This window comes from Quercus suber, unplaced genomic scaffold (genome assembly GCF_002906115.3).
Source record: "Quercus suber isolate HL8 unplaced genomic scaffold, Cork oak 2.0 scaffold_132, whole genome shotgun sequence".
Classification (NCBI taxonomy): domain Eukaryota; kingdom Viridiplantae; phylum Streptophyta; class Magnoliopsida; order Fagales; family Fagaceae; genus Quercus; species Quercus suber.
Window position 1 is genome coordinate 27,845 of NW_027069595.1, and position 19,006 is coordinate 46,850.

A 19,006-nucleotide genomic window follows, 5' to 3' on the forward strand; every position below is an offset into this window, starting at 1 on the left:
GATAAACAAACTGATATGAGTGTTTTGTAAAAATGATGATGTAAAATAGAAAAAGTAGATTTTTTGTGTAAAATAGACGAAATCTTTTAGACGAGCTAAAGTGAATGCTCTTAGTACTTTTTAGTTTTTAGTACTTAACCATTTGGTTAATTGGTTACCAAACAGCCCTAAACAATTCAAAAACTTCATGCCAATGCCATGTTGCCATCTATTTAAGCCTCACAACCCTTCTTCACAAACCAGGAAATCCTTACAAACCTGCCTAAGCTAGTGAGCAAGATTTCCTATACTTTCAAACCCCAAAACTCAGTTTTTTCTTGCCATTATTTCTCTCTTTCAATTGGGTCATTAGTCATGGGAACCAATGCTAACAAAAGCAGTGATGAGGCGAGTCTTTGCATTAGTCATGACTCGCTGAGTTGGGGTGTGGCTGCTGAGTCACTCAAAGGATCTCATTTAGACGAGGTGAAGCGCATGGTGGCCGAGTTCAGGAAGCCATTGGTGAAGCTCGGAGGTGAGACCTTGACGATATCACAGGTGGCTGCGATAGCCATGAGTGAGTCACGAGTCGAGGTGGAGCTTTCCGAGTCAAAAAGGGCTGGCGTGAAGGCTAGCAGTGACTGGGTTCTGGAGAGCATGGAATCTGGTAAGGATAGCTATGGCGTCACTACTGGGTTTGGTGCTACTTCACATAGGCGAACCAAGCAAGGTGGAGCTCTTCAGACCGAGTTGATTTTGTTGTATTTTTTTTTTTTTTTGGTTTCTATTCTGATGTTTACAGTGGGGTCTTTGGTGGTTTTGTATTGATTTTCTATGTTGTGTTTGGTTGGGATTTTTTCTGGTTTTTGGGGATTTTTGTTGGGTTTTGAAAGAGTGATTTTTATGTGCTTTTTCGTAGCATTTTCAGGGGACCTTCAGTGGGATCTAGTGGTGGACGTGGTTGTGGTGTGGCTGTGGGTATGGATGTGGGACGTGAGTAAAATCTAATCAGAGCCATGGTGGGTTTGGGTTTCGGTTTTGTGAATTTTTTTTTGGGTTTGAGTATTGTGAATTTTCTGGGTTTGTCACTTGTTCATTGTGATGAAGGTGTGTTTTCAGTTTTGGTTTGCTGTGTGGGTGTGGTGTAAAGTTCAATGGTGTGGTGTAAAGTTTTTTTGTCCAGTTGAGTTAAACAAGCCTCTGGTTTAAGTGTCTAACCCCAGTTAAGTGTGTGTGTTAATATTTTAAATGAGGTGGCACGTTTTTTAGCGTGGATTATTTTAAAAGAGATCCCCACCATTAACTGGAGCCTCTCCATTTCAAAGGAAATTGAGAGGATCCGGATCCCAGATATAGTGTGTGTCAAAGTTGGTGAGGCCACGGTAGTTGTGAATAATAATAAAAAAATGTGAGAAAAATATTATTTAAATAAAAGAAGGGGGTAGGATAGATATGGAGAGGATCCGAATCCCAAATATAGTGTGTGTCAAAGTTGGTGGGGCCACGGTAGTTGTGAATAATAATAAAAAAATGTGAGAAAAATATTATTTAAATAAAAGAATGGGGTAGGATAAACAAACTGATATGAGTGTTTTGTAAAAATGATGATGTAAAATAAAAAAAGTAGATTTTTTGTGTAAAATAGAGAAAATCTTTTAGACGAGCTGATGTGAATGCTCTTAGTACTTTTTAGTTTTTAGTACCTAACCATTTGGTTAATTGGTTACCAAACAGCCCTAAACAATTCAAAAACTTCATGCTAATGCCATGTTGCCATCTATTTAAGCCTCACAACCCTTATTCACAAACCAGGAAATCCTTACAAACCTGCCTAAGCTAGTGAGCAAGATTTCCTATACTTTTCAAACCCCAAAACTCAGTTTTTTCTTGCCATTATTTCTCTCTTTCAATTGGGTCATTAGTCATGGGAACCAATGTTAACAAAAGCAGTGATGAGGCGAGTCTTTGCATTAGTCATGACTCGCTGAGTTGGGGTGTTGCTGCTGAGTCACTCAAAGGATCTCATTTAGACGAGGTGAAGCGCATGGTGGCCGAGTTCAGGAAGCCATTGGTGAAGCTCGGAGGTGAGACCTTGACGATATCACAGGTGGCTGCGATAGCCATGAGTGAGTCACGAGTCGAGGTGGAGCTTTCCGAGTCAAAAAGGGCTGGCGTGAAGGCTAGCAGTGACTGGGTTCTGGAGAGCATGGAATCTGGTAAGGATAGCTATGGCGTCACTACTGGGTTTGGTGCTACTTCACATAGGCGAACCAAGCAAGGTGGAGCTCTTCAGACCGAGTTGATTAGGTGAGCTATGTCCTAACTTATGTACACCTTTTTCTTTAGTTTTACGTTAGCTTGAAACTTGGTGGCTGAGTTGACTCGGTGCTGTATTTGTGAGTTGACTCGGGAGAGCGGAGGTGTCTGGAAAAGTAATTTCAATATATATATATATATATTATGTATATTATAGAATTTCTTCTTATATAGGATGCTTTATTAATTGAATTAATTAATTATAAAAATTAAATAATATATATAAAAATGTATTGTATATAAATATATATAATATACAAACAAATGATATAAAAAAACTAATTAAATATTAATTATTTTTTTTAACTTAAAAATGCTTTTTTTTTCAAAAATATTTAAGAGTAACTGAAATTGTAAATTGATGTTAAAAATGGAAAATATAGTTGTATAAGAATTGAAAATAAAAGAGCTTTTAAGACTAATTGAAAATGAAATACTTCTTTTTAATGCTTAAAAGTAAGGAATTTAACAAACATTAATGGTCAACTTTGGGTACGGTTGGGTGGAACGGGTTGACTCACTCAGCCGCTTGAGTGACCTGTACTTGATAGAGCATTTGCAGCAGTAAAGGCAAAATTTAGCTATTTAGTTACACAAAAAATCACTTTATCTATTTTACCTACACACATATTGCAGTAATGAATCTATTTTAGCTTTCAACACAATAAAATAATATATACATCACAATAAAATAATATAACCACTACAATAAAATAATATATCCTACTACAAAAAAACACAACCACAGCACCAACCACAACCACTCTACCATCAACCACAGCCACAGCACACCCACCACCACCACCACCACCACCACCACCAACACCAGTCCACAGCAGGAAAAAAAAAAAAAAAAAAAAAAACCACAGCACCACAAAACAAACTCATTCTACCATCAGCCACAACCACAACCACCACCACCACCACCAGTCCACAGCCGAAAGAAGGGAAAAAAAAAAAAAAAAACCACAGCACACCACAAACAAACCCACAGCCACAAATCACAACCCCGATACCAACGCACACTGGAGCACAACTACGACCCAGCGACGGAGTGGAGGTGAGGGAAGCCACTTCGATCCACGAGGCCGAAGGCGATGCGGCGTGGGTCTGAGGCAATCGGCGCTGGGCAAGGGCTTGGGTCGCGGCGGTGAATGAGGGAGTTTGAGAGAGTGACTGTGAGAGAGGAGAGTGACAGTGAGGCAATCGGCGGCTTGGAACTGTTAGGTTGGCCGGCGGCAATAACAGAGAGGTGAGAGAGAGAGTGCTTGATGAGAGAGACGAGTGCTTGACAGATGAATTGATGAGAGCTTGAGAGTGATGATGAGAGAGAGGACGGTGAGATAGAATAAAAGAAATGAAAAGAAAAAAAAAAGTTAGCATTATTTTAATCGGAGGTTGAAAAAAAATATATTTTTTTTTAGATTTCTGCTACAGTGCACATGTAGCAAATCAACAAAAATTATAACTTTGTCTCCACTGTTGCAAGGCTTTTTTGGAATATTAGTTGAGCTAAAATAGTATTATAGCTTTTTAGCTCCACTGCTGCGAATGCTCTTAGAATTCAACCAGCTGGGTTTGCCTACCATTTTTCCAAAAGGAACACAAGTATACAAAGTGTTGAACAATTAATTTGGGAAATTTCAAGGGACCAAGTTTTTATTATTATTTAAAAGTCATGAGACCAAGTTGATTAGACTGTCCTAAAATGGTAAAAGAAGATAGGATTTTCGCTCAGGTTTGTAGGATCTGTTAAGATCATGACACGTGATCAAAAATAGACCATGTCATAACAAATAATTTTGATTCTTATATTTTTCATTTAATTTCTTTAAATTTTTATTCTGGCTACAATTTTGAGTCAGGAATGTTGATATTCTGGATCACCTAACCTAATCAGAAACCCATGTTTGTTTTTGGGATAAATTGTTGAGCTCTTGTTTGGCACAAAAGCTGTTGAGGATTTGGTTAGACTTTTAATTGTGTTATGATAGTTTTAATTGATTAATCATAGCACAGTTGTTGGAGTGATATCAAACTATTCAAACCCTATCATTATGGTGAAGAAATTAATAATTAATTTAATCATATTTTTATGGAGGGCAATCATCACATCATGGTTAATTTTTTCCTTTATGCCCATTCTCTCAAAATAAATTTAAGTGTTTTCAAAAAGAAAAATATTATTCATCTAAATTTTCCTCCAATTTTTTTTACTGAAAGGAGAGAATTTCCTCAAATTTTAGAAGGATTTCCTTCCACACCTTTATTAATTCTAATTACCCCTAAAATTTGAACTCATAATTTTTTAAATTTATAATTTAAACTCACCTTCTTGCAACCTGAATATTTTATAGGCGCTAGAGACATTTGAAGAAAAATGTTCTGTTATTTGTTTCATTAAAATCCATGTCATTTAATTTTAAAAATCACCCATCTATTTTAATACCATAGCAAGTATTTTTTTCAAAATTTATGAAACGATCATTTTATCATGGCTAATCTAAAATGATGAATGTTGTTGCTGCAGATTTTTGAACGCTGGAATATTTGGCAATGGAACAGAGACATGCCACACATTGTCTCACTCAGCAACAAGAGCTGCAATGCTAGTGAGGATCAACACCCTTCTCCAAGATACTCTGGCATTAGATTTGAAGTCATGAGGCCATCACGAAGTTCCTCAACCATAACATCACTCCTGTCTTGCCTCTTCGCGGTACAATCACTGCTTCTGGTGATCTTGTCCCTCTATCCTACATTGCTGGACTGCTAACTGGCCGCCCCAATTCTAAAGCCGTTGGACCATCTGTGAATCCCTTGATGCTGCTCAAGCCTTCCAACTAGCTGGTATCAATTCCGGGTTCTTTGAGTTACAGCCAAAAGAAGGCCTTGCTCTTGTGAATGGCACAGCTGTTGGTTCTGGCTTGGCTTCTATGGTTCTTTTCGAGGCCAACCTTCTAACTCTTCTGTCAGAAATTTTATCAGCAATTTTGCGGAAGTAATGCAGGGAAAGCCTGAATTTACCGACCATTTGACACACAAATTGAAGCATCATCCTGGCCAAATTGAAGCTGCAGCTCTTATGGAGCACATTTTAGATGGAAGTGCTTATGTGAAAGAAGCTGAGAGGTTGCATGAAATAGATCCCCTGCGGAAGCCGAAAAAAGATCGCTATGCTCTCAGAACTCTCCTCAATGGCTTGGCCACAGATTGAAGTTATCAGATACTCAACCAAATCGATTGAAAGGGAGATTAACTCGGTAAATGATAACCCTTTGATTGATGTTTCTAGGAACAAGGCCTTGCATGGTGGTAACTTCCAAGGGACCCAATTGGTGTGTCAATGGACAACACACGTTTGGCTATTGCAGCCATAGGAAAGCTCATGTTTGCACAATTTTCTGAGCTTGTCAATGATTATTACAACAATGGGTTGCCATCAAATCTTTATGCTAGTAGGGATCCAAGTTTGGATTATAGTTTCAAGGGGCTGAATTGCCATGGCGGCCTATTGTTCTGAACTTCAATATCTGGCAAATCCAGTTACTAGCCATGTCAAAGTGCTGAGCAGCACAATCAAGATGTGAACTCATTGGGATTGATCTCTTCAAGGAAAACAGAAGAAGCTGTTGATATTTTGAAGCTCATGTCTTCCACATTTTTGATAGCACTATGCCAAGCTATTGATTTGAGGCATTTGAGGAAAATTGGAGACCGCTGTCAAGAATACTGTAAGCAAAGTGGCTAAGAGAGTTCTAGCAACTGGTGTTGATGGAGAGCTTCACCCATCCAGATCCTGTGAGAAGGATTTGCTCAACGTGGTCGATCGGGAATACGTATTTGCCTATATTGATGACCCTGCAATGCTACCTATCCATTGATGCAAAAACTGAGGCAAGTACTAGTTGAACACGCATTGAGAAATGGCAATAGTGAGAAGAATGAAAGCACATCTATCTTCCAAAAGATTGTAGCTTTCGAGGAAGAAGTGCAGTCTGTATTGCCAAAAGAGGTAGAGAGTGCAAGAGTTGCGTTTGAGAGTGGAAATCCAGCAATTGCAAACAGGATTAAGGAATGCAGATCATATCCGTTGTACAGGTTTGTGAGGGAAGAGTTAGGGACTGGATTGCTGACTGGGGAAAAGACCAGGTCTTCCGGTGAGGATTTTGACAAGGTGTTCGCAGCAATGTCTCAGGGAAAGCTAATTGATCCAATGTTGGATTGCCTCAAGGAATGGAATGGTGCTCCTCTTCCATCAACTAAACTATTTTGATATGTATGAATATTGTTTCTCTAATCCCATGCTGCTGTATCTCCTCCTAAGATATAATATTTGAAAAAGGCAAAAAGCCTTTGTTAGCTAAAAAAAGATAGTGAATTGAAAAGTAGTCATGTGGACTGCATCAAATGCTGAAAGAATCCATTTACACTTTGATCAGTATCACAGCTTACTACTTTTTGGAGTCGTTTAGGAATGACCCGCTTATCAATATAGCAGTAGTAATAAAACATTTTCTTTCTCATTTTTTACTTCTTTTTAAATAGCACTGGAGGTCACTAAGGTTTAGCTGCAATATTTGACTCAACCAAAATGAAATTTTGCTGACTTACTTGAAGTTTTGTTGAATGTTGACGTGGGCCCCGTTGGCTTGTATGCCAAGCCCAATCAACGAATTCTTGTATATTAGGAGACCAATGTAGCCTACTTATGACATATATTATAATATATATATTTTAGGTTATGAGATGAAGAAGCAGCCGTGGAATTAGAGAATTCCAATTAACCTAGTGAGCAGCCGCATGAGAGAAAAATAGAGAAAAGAGAGGCAGCCAGCTTCTATTCTTATTGTTTCTGTGAGAGAGTGCTAGGTGTAATTGGGATTTGGGTTTCTTGAGAGTGTTATTGTGCACTATTGTATCTCCCTATTTTTATAGTGAAATTTCTCCGTCGTCTCCGTGGAGGTAGGCAGTTTGCCGAACCACGTAAATTCTTGTGTTCTTTGTGTGTGCTTGTTATTTAATTTCCGCTTATTTACTGTTATTGATTGGAGTCCTGGGGTGCTATCTGCACAACAAGTGGTATCAGAGCTAAGGTTAGGATTCAATCCTTTGAACACAGTAAAGATGTCAAGCACAAAGTATGATGTAGAGAAGTTTTGTGGCAAGGAAAAATTTCTCTTTGGCAAAGGCGGATGAAGGATCTCCTAATTCAACAAGGAGTTCACAAGGCCTTGCTTGGGAAGGAGAAGAAACCGGAAACGATGAAGGATGTAGAATGGGTAGAGATGGATGAGAAAGCAGCTAGCGCTATTCGTCTCAACCTAGGTGATGAGGTCATTCACAACATCCTAGAAGCAAAGACCGCAAAGGAGGTTTGGGAAAAACTAGAAGGTCTTTATATGAGAAAGAACTGACGAACAAGTTGTACGTGAAGAAGCAACTGTATAGTTTGCATATGAAGGAGGTTCAGATCTGTTGGAGCATCTCAACACATTTAATATGTTGAACACCCAACTGTCAAGTTTTGGGTGACATTATGAGGATGAAGATAAAGCATTACTCTTGTTAGCGTCGCTTCCTACTCTTTTGATCATCTAGTGACTACGTTGATGTACGGGAAAGAGACTATAGTACTCGAGGAGGTGACTAGTGCTCTCTTGTCACACATAAAGATGAAGCAAGATGGTGATGGTTCTCAGCTGATGGACTTATTGTAAAGTCTGAGTCAAGCAATAGGGTAGAAGCAGGTCAAGAGGACGGAACTCCAACAGGAACAGATCACAGTCTAAATCACGTGCAAAGAAAGATGTAGAGTGCTTTTATTGTCACAAGAAAGGACACTACAAGAATCAATGTAAAGAGTTGAAAGAGCATTTAGAGGAGAAGAAGAATGGAAAGAAGCCCCTAGAATCAGCTAGTGTTGCTGAAGAAACATCAGATGACAGTGAAGTTGGTGCAGATTTACTTTCAGTTTCATCAAGTAACAACGTTCTATTGGAATCTTGGGTTTTAGATTCAGCATGCTCTTATCATATGACTCCAAAGAAAGATTGGTTTGACATGTATAAGCCTTACAACGGTGGTATGGTCCAAATGGGTAATGATGCTACATGCCCGGTTATTGGATTGGTACCGTGAAGATCAAGATGTTTGATGGAGTTGTGAGAGTTCTTAGTAATGTCAGACATGTTCCAGATCTTAGAAAGAATTTGATTTCTTTAGGAGTATTGGATGATTTGGGCTATTCATACTCATCAAAGGGTGGAATCATGAAGATTACCAAAGGTGCTTTGATGGTGATGAAAGGACAGAAAGTAAGCACGCTTTACAGATTGATTGGGAACACAGTTGTAGGAAGAGTTGCAGTCACCACTCCGATAGAGTCCAGCACTGACGACACAAAATTATGGCATATGCGACTTGGCCATATTGGTGAACGTGGTATGTTAGAGCTGCACAAGAGAAATTTATTGAAAGGGGTGAAGACATGCAAGCTAGACTTCTGCAAGTATTGTGTGTATGGGAAGCAGCATAGAGTCAGTTTCAAGACAGGCTCTCATACAAGTAAGGGTGTTCTTGACTACATTCATTCAGATGTTTGGGGTCCAGTATCAGTTTCTTCTCATAGCGGTGCTCAGTATTTTGTCAGTTTCATTGATGACTACTCTAGAAAGGTATGGATTTATTTTATGAAGCATAAGTCTGATGTGTTTGGCATATTTAAAAAGTGGAAAGCACAGGTTGAGAATCAGACTGGCAGGAAAATAAAATACCTTAGAACAGATAATGGACTAGAGTATAGAGATAAAGAATTCATAAAATTTTGTGAATTAGAAGGCATTACTCGTCACTTCACAGTTAAAGGAACTCCACAGCAGAATGGGGTTGCAGAGAGAATGAACAGAACCTTAGCAGAAAGAGCCAGATGCATGAGATTAAATGCAGGGTTGCCTAAGGTGTTCTGGGCAGAGACAGTTAACACAGCAAGCTTCATTATTAATAGATCTCCATCATCAGCCATAGATTTCAAGATTCCAGAAGAGGTTTGGTCAGGTAGACCAGTTGATTATTCGAGTCTAAAAATCTTTGGTTGTCCAGCTTATGTGCATGTGCAGAGTGGAGAGCGTTCTAAATTGGATTCGAAGTCAAGAAAATGCGTATTTCTTGGTTTTGAAAAAGGTGTTAAAGGCTACAGGCTTTGGGATCCAATCTCAAAGAAAACGGTGACCAGCAGAGATGTCATATTTGATGAAGCCTTTATGTTGAAACAGAATGAAGCAGAGACATGTGATGATAGTCCACAGGAGAAATTAACTGTTGAGGTGGAGTTTGACGAGAATAGTTCATCCAGTGATAAGGGTGATGCTGAGATTGATCCACAGCAGCAACAAGAAGAGTCTTATTCAATTGCTAAAGGTAGAGAGAAGCGGGTTCACAAAGCACCACAGAGATATGGCTTTGAAGATATGGTTAGCTTTGCTCTCATAACTAGCAGTGGAGATCCATTGTCTTACAAGGATGTAGAAGAGATGGGGTCACTACAGAAGAATAAGATTTGGGAATCATCTAGTATGTTGATAAAGCCAATTCCAACAGACAAGTTCAAGAGCTACTTGGACTTGGTGATGTTTGCAGCTTGTAAGCCCTTAAGGGCTAAGGTGGAGGCGATGGAGGAGTTTGCTCGTGTAGCTTGATCAATTCAAGCCAAGGTGGAGATTTGTTGACGTGCCCCGTGTGGCTTGATTGCCAAGCCAAGTCAACGAATTCTTGTTATATTAGGAACCAATGTTGCCGACTTATGACATATATATATATATATATTTAGGTTATGAGATGAAGTAAGCAGCCGTGGAATTAGAGAATTCCAATTAACCTAGTGAGCAGCCGCATGAGAGAAAAATAGAGAAAGAGAGGCAGCCAGCTTCTATTCTTATTGTTTCTGTGAGAGAGTGCTAGGGTGTAATTGGATTTGGGTTTCTTGAAGTGTTATTGTGCACTATTGTATCTCCCTATTTTTTATAGTGAAATTTCTCCGTCGTCTCCGTGGAGGTAGGCAGTTTGCCGAACCACGTAAATTCTTGTGTTCTTTGTGTGTGCTTGTTATTTAATTTCCGCTTATTTACTTTATTGATTGGAGTCCTGGGGTGCTATCTGCACAACATTAAACTTATAAACTTTGGAGCTAAGAGAGGTGAGCTCACTCACTGTTTCATGCCATGCTTGACATAACTGACAACATGACTGCAAACCATCATCCACATTGCCCAAATTTTATGCCATTTTCATTTGAGACTAGGATATATTGCTACTTTCTAGTTTTGACACTGTACGACTCCAACCTTATTATTAATCCATTGTTATTGACCAATTTGACTCTCCTTGGAAGAATTGGTCTTTTATGACATTTTGTACAATTGTACCCATTTAATTTGTATAAAGAATTTGGGCTAATCATAACCTCATGGAAGATAATAGCTATGTTGCTGGGCTTCAACCAAATGTGGTCCACAAGATTAAATTGGTAGCACTACCATTATTCATACTCAGTTGAAAAACCTGCATTGATTGATGATAGGATATCAACTCTTGACATATCATTGTTCTTTAAATTTCTAGTTGCTACTTACATTAACAAAGGGGTTTCATTCCGTTGTCAGATGTGAAATTAAACAAGTTTAATGATATTTTGTTTAGATTACTGCATATAGAATTCTCATGTATTTATATGGAGAAGCTAGTTATTAATGTAAAAATTGTACATATTTTAGCGAAGGACAAAGGAAAGTACAGTGGTCTAGTGGTCAAGGGACCCATTTCCATGTGGTTTGGGGATGAAGGTCCTAAGGTCGAATCCAAAATGGGGGGCGCTTGAAAAAAAAAAAAAAACCCATGTCCTCCGACCCCTGCCCACTAGTGCTCTCGTGGAGTTGGGGTACGACTATGGTATAGTAGCAAAGATATACCCGCTTCTTCTCCATCTATTTAAAGTTTTTTTTTTTTCCTTTTTTTTTTACACCAAATCATTTTAAAAAAAAATACTAAGAGTCCTGACTTTTATATTATTGCAGAAAAATTCCTTCCTATTTTTTTAAATTTTCTTTTAATGATTTGGTGAAAAAAATTAAAATTACATTTGTAAGGACCCAATTTGAATTGAGTGCTGGGTTTTCAGCCCAATAAGCCCAAACAATAAATTTATAGAGTATGGGCTCAAGAACTAGTACTGTTTGCAGGAAGGGTTCTACTCATCGAGTAAAAAGGGATACTACTGATTCGCTCTATCAGGAAAAACTCTCCTCGGCCCTCTTTCAATTGGTCTGTTCTTCTCTCTCTCTCTTTCTCTCTCTTTTCTTTCTGGTCAGAAGTCCTCTTTCGTTTTCTTCGTTTCTACCTTATATACTTCGTTTCTCCTCTTGTTTCCTTTGTACACGTGTAGTTCTTATCTTGGCTCCTTTCTGTCCCATCTAGTCCCTACCGGAACCTTCAGCTTAGTAGTCATAAAGCTGCTTAGTTACTATTCAGGTATCACCTCCACATTAATGCGGCCAGAGTGTTAGGTGGGCAGCATTTAATGAGGAGGTGATAGACTTTAGAAGATATTTTCTACCTTCTCCGACGCCTCTTTAAGCTATATCCAACTTTCAATTCAGCTACAACCTGGCAGAATCTTTCAGTCAGTACGAAGGTTACCTTCACCTCGGACTTTGACGTCCTCGGACGTGTGCTATACCACCGTATATAACACCTGTTTATACCTTTCATATCACCTTTTTAACGTGAATAAAACTTCTTTAGGCTGTCCTCGGACATACGCGTATCCTCGGATCGGGCCTTTGGGCCCTGGGCCCAATTCTGAGGGCTACCATACCTTTTTTAGGTAACAGGCCCCACAACATTTTACCCTTTAACTATGAGAATGGATTGCACACTAATAATTTATGAAGCGTGGGTGTTTACTAAACCACACAACCACACCCAAACCAACCAAAACCACCTGCAAAATGAAGTAACCACATCACATCGCAAGTGGTAATGAACTGCATTGCATTGTGTGGTGCGGAGTGTGGTTTTATGATAAGAAAACTGCAAAAAATTGCACCGCACCTCACCCATATATATTTATTTATGTTATATTAAATATTCATAATAATTTAATATTATATGAAGTAAGTGGTTAGCCTAGTGTTAGTGCATTTCAGTTTCATGTTAAAATTTCTCCGTTTTGGTTAAATACAAAATCAAAAGTTCAAAACATCATTCACTTCTCCATCTCACACTCAATACCCTCACAAAATCAAAAGTTCAAAAGTTTTTTTTTTTTTTTTTGTATATATAACATATTTGTAGTACTTATAGTTTACTATCAATCTGTAATAAATTTTTTTTTTTGGTATATATTTATGTTACTTTTTTATTACACAAGTTATATTAAAAAAAAAAAAAAAACTTACTATCATATTGTCATGATTATTAATAGTAAATTAAAAATTTTCCATGACATCTTAAAAAATAAACAATCTCTAAACTAACCAAACCACATCTTTTATACCTCACTGCATTGCACATCATCACATATGGCTGTAAAATTAAAGTGGGGTGCAGTTATGATTTGAGTCAAATCACTCCCAACCATTCTGCAAACAACTGGGGGTAAAATGTAATTTTATTTTAAAATTATTAAATAGACTGAGAATTATTAGTAGGTCTTTTTGCTAAAGAGAGTCTTACTTCAGTGCGTTTTATCGTAATATTTATGTCAAAAAAACAGAAAGAAGAAGAAGCAAAAAGACAGTGAGTACCCTTGAAGAAACAGATGGCGCACTCTGATTGAACGGGGGCTAAAACTTTTCAACTATTTTGAACAAAGATTATTATAACCTACTTTATAGTCTATACTCTAATTCTCTCTCTCGAACATTTTGCGAATCTCTCTCTCTCTCTCTCTCTCTTTGAAATCAAAAATTCGATCATGGCTTCCCACCTCCTTCGTCGCGCTCTCGGAAGCCATTCAAACCCTAGCACAGCCTTCGTAGCCGCTAGGGCTTTCTGCTCCTCCGCCACCACTATCCGCGCCACTCTCTTCCCCGGCGACGGTATCGGCCCCGAGATCGCCGAGTCCGTCAAACAGGTAGGTCCACCTCTCTCTCTCTCTCTCTCTCTCTCTCTCCGATTCTCTGTGTTCTCCATGAAAATCGGTACAAAATTATGTTTTTATATATCAGTTTGAGTATTATTGGTTTTCTAAAAGTCAATCTAGGTATATGACTCGATCTGCGCCTTTGAATTTCTATAATTGATTGCCTTTTTTTTTAATAGAACGAAAAGGCTGAAGCTTTACGATATATTTGATAATTCAAGCTTCATAACTCAGTGTTAGTTAAGAAAAAAAGGGGTTTTGAAGGGGTTTTAGTGTAATTTTTGTGTATTGTACTTTAATTCGCATAATTGGACTGTGTTTTTGGATTTAGGTGCTGTAGAAGAAATTTAATGGTTTTGGGACCAAATATACAAGGTGAAAAAATGAATGTGTATGGAGTCATTTAGCCTAGGAACGGGTTCATTTGCTGTTTCTATAATGTCCTAATTGAAGTAAAACCATGAATAATGTTCGTTTGCGTGCGCCAAGAGCCTTATAGCTTCCAACAGAGACGTATTGGGTTCAAATCCCCCACCCCCAACTATTGAATTATAACAAAAAAAATGTGCATTTGCTTGCGTGTCTTGAGTGTTTGAATCTCTGTGATTGTTTGATCATGTGTTCTGTCTAATATTGCAATTCAAACTTATGCAGGTATTTAGAGAAGCTGATGTTCCAATTGAATGGGAAGAACACTATGTTGGGGACCAAATAGATCCTAGGACCCAAAGTTTCCTAACATGGGAAAGTTTAGAATCTGTGCGGCGAAATGGGGTTGGGTTGAAAGGACCAATGGCCACACCAATTGGAAAAGGTCATCGTTCTTTGAACCTTACTCTGAGGAAAGAACTTAACTTGTATGCCAATGTTCGGCCTTGCTACAGCCTCCCTGGCTATAAGACTCGGTATGATGATGTAAATCTTATCACTATTCGTGAAAACACGGAAGGGGAGTACAGTGGACTTGAGCATCAAGTAAGTGTGTTTTTGACATATGCAGATGAATGTTGGCAATGTTTAAATGTGCGTGAATCTGAACTTTTTCCTTCTTTTGATACTAGGTGGTCAGAGGAGTGGTTGAAAGCCTCAAGATCATTACTCGTCAGGCCAGTTTGAGGGTGGCTGAATATGCATTCCACTATGCCAAGACCCATGGAAGAGAGAGAGTCTCTGCAATACACAAAGCAAACATTATGCAGAAAACCGATGGTCTTTTCCTAAAGGTCTAAGTAGTAGATGCATAGATTATAGATTCTTAATTATTTAACCAATTAATGTCATCTTAACTTCACTTTTGATTTCACTTTCAGTGCTGTCGTGAGGTTGCTGATAAGTACCCTGAGATAAAATATGAGGAAGTTGTCATTGACAATTGCTGTATGATGGTATAGACAAGTTTCTCTCTGAGTGTCAGTGAATTTGATCTGTGTGCATATAGATTTCCTTTCTTGCAATATCATATTTTGATAAATAAAATCATTTTAAGACATTGTGTGAACTACACATCCCTTTAAAATTTTAGGTAAGCATTAACACTTTTTTCTTGTTTGGCCATGCACAGCTTGTGAAAAATCCTGCACTTTTTGACGTATTAGTGATGCCTAATCTCTATGGTGATATTATCAGTGATCTTTGTGCTGGGTTGATTGGGGGATTGGGCTTAACACCAAGGTATGTGTGTATTCATAGACATCTCCAATAATATATGACTTGACCATCTGACATTATATGGCTTTATTTTTCAGCTGCAATATTGGTGAGGGAGGCATTGCCCTTGCTGAAGCTGTACATGGTTCAGCACCTGATATTGCTGGAAAGGTTAGGCCTCAAATTGAATTTATGATTTCCACTCTTGTGAATTTACCCTGGTTCCTTGGCATGTGATCATGCAATATGCATTTATAAACCTTTTTTCCCCTGATCATGCTAGTTCGTCCCCTTTCTCCCATCGCTGTAGACACCTATATTTTGTTATAGGTTTTGGTTAGAGCGTTAGCATGAATATGAAAAAAATTGTTATTGCTATTGCTAATTCAAAGAAGGAATTTCCTTTTTCTTTTCTGAGGCTCAAAAATGTTTTAACATTTTGAGTTCATCCTGTTTTACCAGTACAAACATGCTTAGCTTTCGTGGATCCTGAAAAACATAGTATTTCACAAATTAAAAATAAAAACAAAGGAAGGAACCAAAAAAGAAGAAGAAACCCTTCTTTAGCAATGTGGCTGAATATGGGTCATATGGTCAAAGAAGAGATAGATGGTTAGAATCATTTTTCGGCAAGGGGAAAAAGATATTGGAATCTTTGAAATGATTAGAGTTCAGGATGATTCGGGCAAGAGAAGATAAGTGGTGGTAGAATTGTCAACTTTGATGAGCATTTTCTTGATTACCTAGGGTGGTTAGACTTGGGGTTGTTTTAAGGTAAACCCCTTGAATACTGTAGTCTGTTGTTTTCATGCAAGACCATCAGCTAGTGAGATGCTGTTGTGCTTTAGGTATATTGCATGATTAGATAGTTTAGGCAAGCTCTGATATTGAGGTTTTGACCTAGTTCTTTTTTCATAGTATTCCTAGTGCATTGGTCAAGAATTAATGACTAAGGCCAAAAGAGGGTGGTTTTATAAGATGATTATAGACTCCTACTTTGCTGCAAATTGCTACTTTTGTTAATTACCTACCTTTGGTTATGTTCTTCCTTTTGTGTTTGCTTTAAAGAACTCCTCATCATTTTACCCTTGTAACCCTGTGTTTCTTTAAGCATAACCTCCTATGAAATAAAGTGTAGTCATATGTGTTGTTGTTAAATTTATGTAGAATTTGGCGAATCCAACTGCTTTGCTGTTGAGTTCTGTAACAATGCTGCGCCATTTGGAGCTCCATGACAAAGCCACTCGTATCCAAGATGCTATTCTCAACACAATTGCAGAGGGAAAGTACCGGACTGCTGACCTTGGTGGCTCTTCATCCACAAGTGATTTTACTAAGGCAATTTGTGATCATCTTTGAAGAGTTTCAGTATAGAATTTGAATTTTGCATTGGAGTTGACTACAAATTATTTGTTGTGATGTTCCCAACGGAGTCATATTCAGAACATTTCTCTAGCTCTTTTCTAAGAGGAATAAGACCACATCATCTTGATGCTTCAAAGAGGTCCAGTATCGCACTATACAGCCGTGGACAAGTTGTGGGGCAACCATGGAGAGTTGAATATGGCTTGATTTTATGTATAAACCAGCGTACCTGCTGTCTCAGATTTAACATACATACGACTCTGTTCACAGGGCTCTCTTTCGGACTCCTTTGTGCTTTTCTCCTGGTGATTTGGTATTCTTTGTCAATGCAACTCGAAATAAAAGCATCATGGTGTGGTGTTTTTCATCCTGTCTTGATTACCTGTCTGGACTTGGACAGGTTTCTTTCTGATGTATGGTGCACTCACACTTTCACGGTGACATTAAGTTACTAATTATATAAGATACGTGGTACATTGGTTTCACATTATTGTCGCTCAGTTTTCAGCTAAATACTGCCACTCTGTACAGAGTTCATTTGATTCAGATATGACAATAACCTAGGCTTTCAAAAGGGTACTATGTAGCTGTTCACCCTTGGCCTGATATTCTTGTCAGTACATTGCCATCCCAGAAAACAACTGTGTTGTTTTGTATAGCTTATTTTTATTGGCATATATTTCCTTAGAAAAAAAAATTCTGGTATACCAATAAAATGCTTTTAAAAAATGCATATAAGCAAATAAGCTACCAAAAGTGATGTACATCCAAAAAAGCAAATTTGCCAGGTAAAAACGCTAACTGTATACTATAAATGATTAGTGAATCAATATATTTAATACCGTCATTGCTACTTACAATGATATACATCCAAAATATTGAATTCAAATCCTACAAGAATTAGGCCAGTCTACACCAAACCGAGCAGTCAAAAATCCTACCAAAGCCAGAGCTGATTAAGAAGCCATGGGTAAACTACGTATCAGTGCAAAACTTGGAAATTTCTACAATTTTGGTATGCTTTGGAGTTGCAGTGTCAGCCTAAATGATGTTGCAAGATGATTACTGGGTGATCACAGATAGGGCATCCCACTGTATTGGGTTGGGAAATGGGCTGTTGGCATGGATGGGGGAACGAAGGCTTGATGGTGTGGGGCAGGGGCACGTAATTCACAGCCATTTTGTAGGTTCCCGGCAAATTGGTTCACGGCGTTAAAAAGTGGATTAATGGGAGTGGTAATTACAGGTGGGATATTCACTGGGGGGTTGGCCCAACATTGTTGGAGTATTGGAGCAGTCATCTGAGCAGGTTGCTGACTCCACTGATTCATGAGCCTAGATAATGCAGCTGCAAGATAAAGAAATGTCAGAAGTTACATGGCATAAAGAGCAATATAACACAAGAATACCATGCCTTCTTTTTGGGTTGAGGGGTTTAATAGAATACAAATGCCTTTGCATCTTTGTTATAGTTGCATAAACTTTATATTCAATTATTCATGCAAAGCACCCAATTAACTATATATATGAAGGTAGATCTAGTCCCTACATAAAAAAATTACTGCAAAATTGCATCCATCCCAAGATGGGTAAGTCAAAAGTTTTGGGGTAAGCTTTCAATTAACAGTAACATAAATCAAGATTTCAAATTATAAGTTTGAATTTAAACTTTCCAACAGAGAAAAAACAGATAAAATAAGAAACGAAATAATATAGAAAAGATCATTCATAAAATAATGTGGACTCAAAAGTTAAAAAAGAAAAAAATTTCTAAAGACTACTAGCTGGATAACACAATAATGATGGTTGAAAACAAGTGAATGAGACGGTTGTGTAGATTAACTCTAAAAGATACGAGTTTTTAATTGTTGTGTCAAGCATAGTGTCAGCCTAAATGATGTTGCAAGATGATTACTGGGTGATCACAGATAGGGCATCCCACTGTATTGGGTTGGGAAATGGGCTGTTGGCATGGATGGGGGAACGAAGGCTTGATGGTGTGGGGCAGGGGCACGTAATTCACAGCCATTTTGTAGGTTCCCGGCAAATTGGTTCATGGCGTTAAAAAGTGGATTAATGGGAGTGGTAATTACAGGTGGGATATTCACTGGGGGGTTGGCCCAACATTGTTGGAGTATTGGAGCAGTCATCTGAGCAGGTTGCTGACTCCACTGATTCATGAGCCTAGATAATGCAGCTGCAAGATAAAGAAATGTCAGAAGTTACATGGCATAAAGAGCAATATAACACAAGAATACCATGCCTTCTTTTTGGGTTGAGGGGTTTAATAGAATACAAATGCCTTTGCATCTTTGTTATAGTTGCATAAACTTTATATTCAATTATTCATGCAAAGCACCCAATTAACTATATGTATGAAGGTAGATTTAGTCCCTACATAAAAAAATTACTGCAAAATTGCATCCATCCCAAGATGGGTAGGTCAAAAGTTTTGGGGTAAGCTTTCAATTAACAGTAACATAAATCAAGATTTCAAATTATAAGTTTGAATTTAAACTTTCCAACAGAGAAAAAACAGATAAAATAAGAAACGAAATA

General features: G+C 38.1%; 3 protein-coding genes and 1 pseudogene across 16 annotated transcripts in view; 3 read left to right on the plus strand and 1 right to left on the minus strand.

Annotated features, from left to right (window-relative positions):
• The first annotated feature begins 216 nt into the window (after positions 1-216).
• Positions 217-1,114, plus strand: LOC136068760 (phenylalanine ammonia-lyase 1-like; annotated as a pseudogene).
• Positions 1,115-1,757: 643 nt separating this feature from the next.
• LOC112025299 (phenylalanine ammonia-lyase) lies at positions 1,758-6,593 on the plus strand. Its single transcript, XM_024057949.2, is given in 12 exon segments — positions 1,758-2,286; positions 4,826-4,929; positions 4,932-4,955; positions 4,958-5,104; positions 5,107-5,283; positions 5,286-5,485; positions 5,487-5,622; positions 5,625-5,790; positions 5,792-5,853; positions 5,856-6,003; positions 6,005-6,156; positions 6,159-6,593. Coding segments are annotated over 12 exon segments (2,112 nt in total). The 5' UTR covers positions 1,758-1,903; the 3' UTR covers positions 6,572-6,593.
• A 6,598-nt stretch (positions 6,594-13,191) lies between these two features.
• LOC112025313 (isocitrate dehydrogenase [NAD] catalytic subunit 5, mitochondrial) lies at positions 13,192-16,932 on the plus strand. Its single transcript, XM_024057966.2, has 7 exons — positions 13,192-13,426; positions 14,090-14,410; positions 14,497-14,658; positions 14,746-14,820; positions 14,997-15,106; positions 15,181-15,253; positions 16,250-16,932. The coding sequence occupies exons 1-7, from the start codon at positions 13,268-13,270 to the stop codon at positions 16,439-16,441; spliced, it is 1,092 nt and encodes a 363-aa protein (XP_023913734.1). The 5' UTR covers positions 13,192-13,267; the 3' UTR covers positions 16,442-16,932.
• A 1,402-nt stretch (positions 16,933-18,334) lies between these two features.
• Positions 18,335-19,006, minus strand: part of LOC112025285 (uncharacterized) — a 32,300-nt gene continuing 31,628 nt past the window's right edge. For all 14 annotated transcript variants that reach the window (XM_065776298.1, XM_065776302.1, XM_065776294.1 and 11 more), the window contains one exon: positions 18,335-18,644. In XM_065776298.1, the coding sequence (XP_065632370.1) occupies positions 18,370-18,644 (275 nt within the window). In that variant the 3' untranslated portion in view covers positions 18,335-18,369. The remainder of the gene's footprint in view (positions 18,645-19,006) is intronic.

What these genes read in the sequence shown, in the direction of transcription:
- LOC112025313 (XM_024057966.2), top strand. Translation starts at nt 13,268, where the DNA reads ATGGCTTCCCACCTCCTTCGTCGCGCTCTCGGAAGCCATTCAAACCCT. An exon ending in ACAGTGGACTTGAGCATCAA is followed by an intron (nt 14,411 to 14,496) that starts GTAAGTGTGTTT and finishes TTTTGATACTAG; the next exon opens with GTGGTCAGAGGAGTGGTTGA. An exon ending in TTGACAATTGCTGTATGATG is followed by an intron (nt 14,821 to 14,996) that starts GTATAGACAAGT and finishes GGCCATGCACAG; the next exon opens with CTTGTGAAAAATCCTGCACT.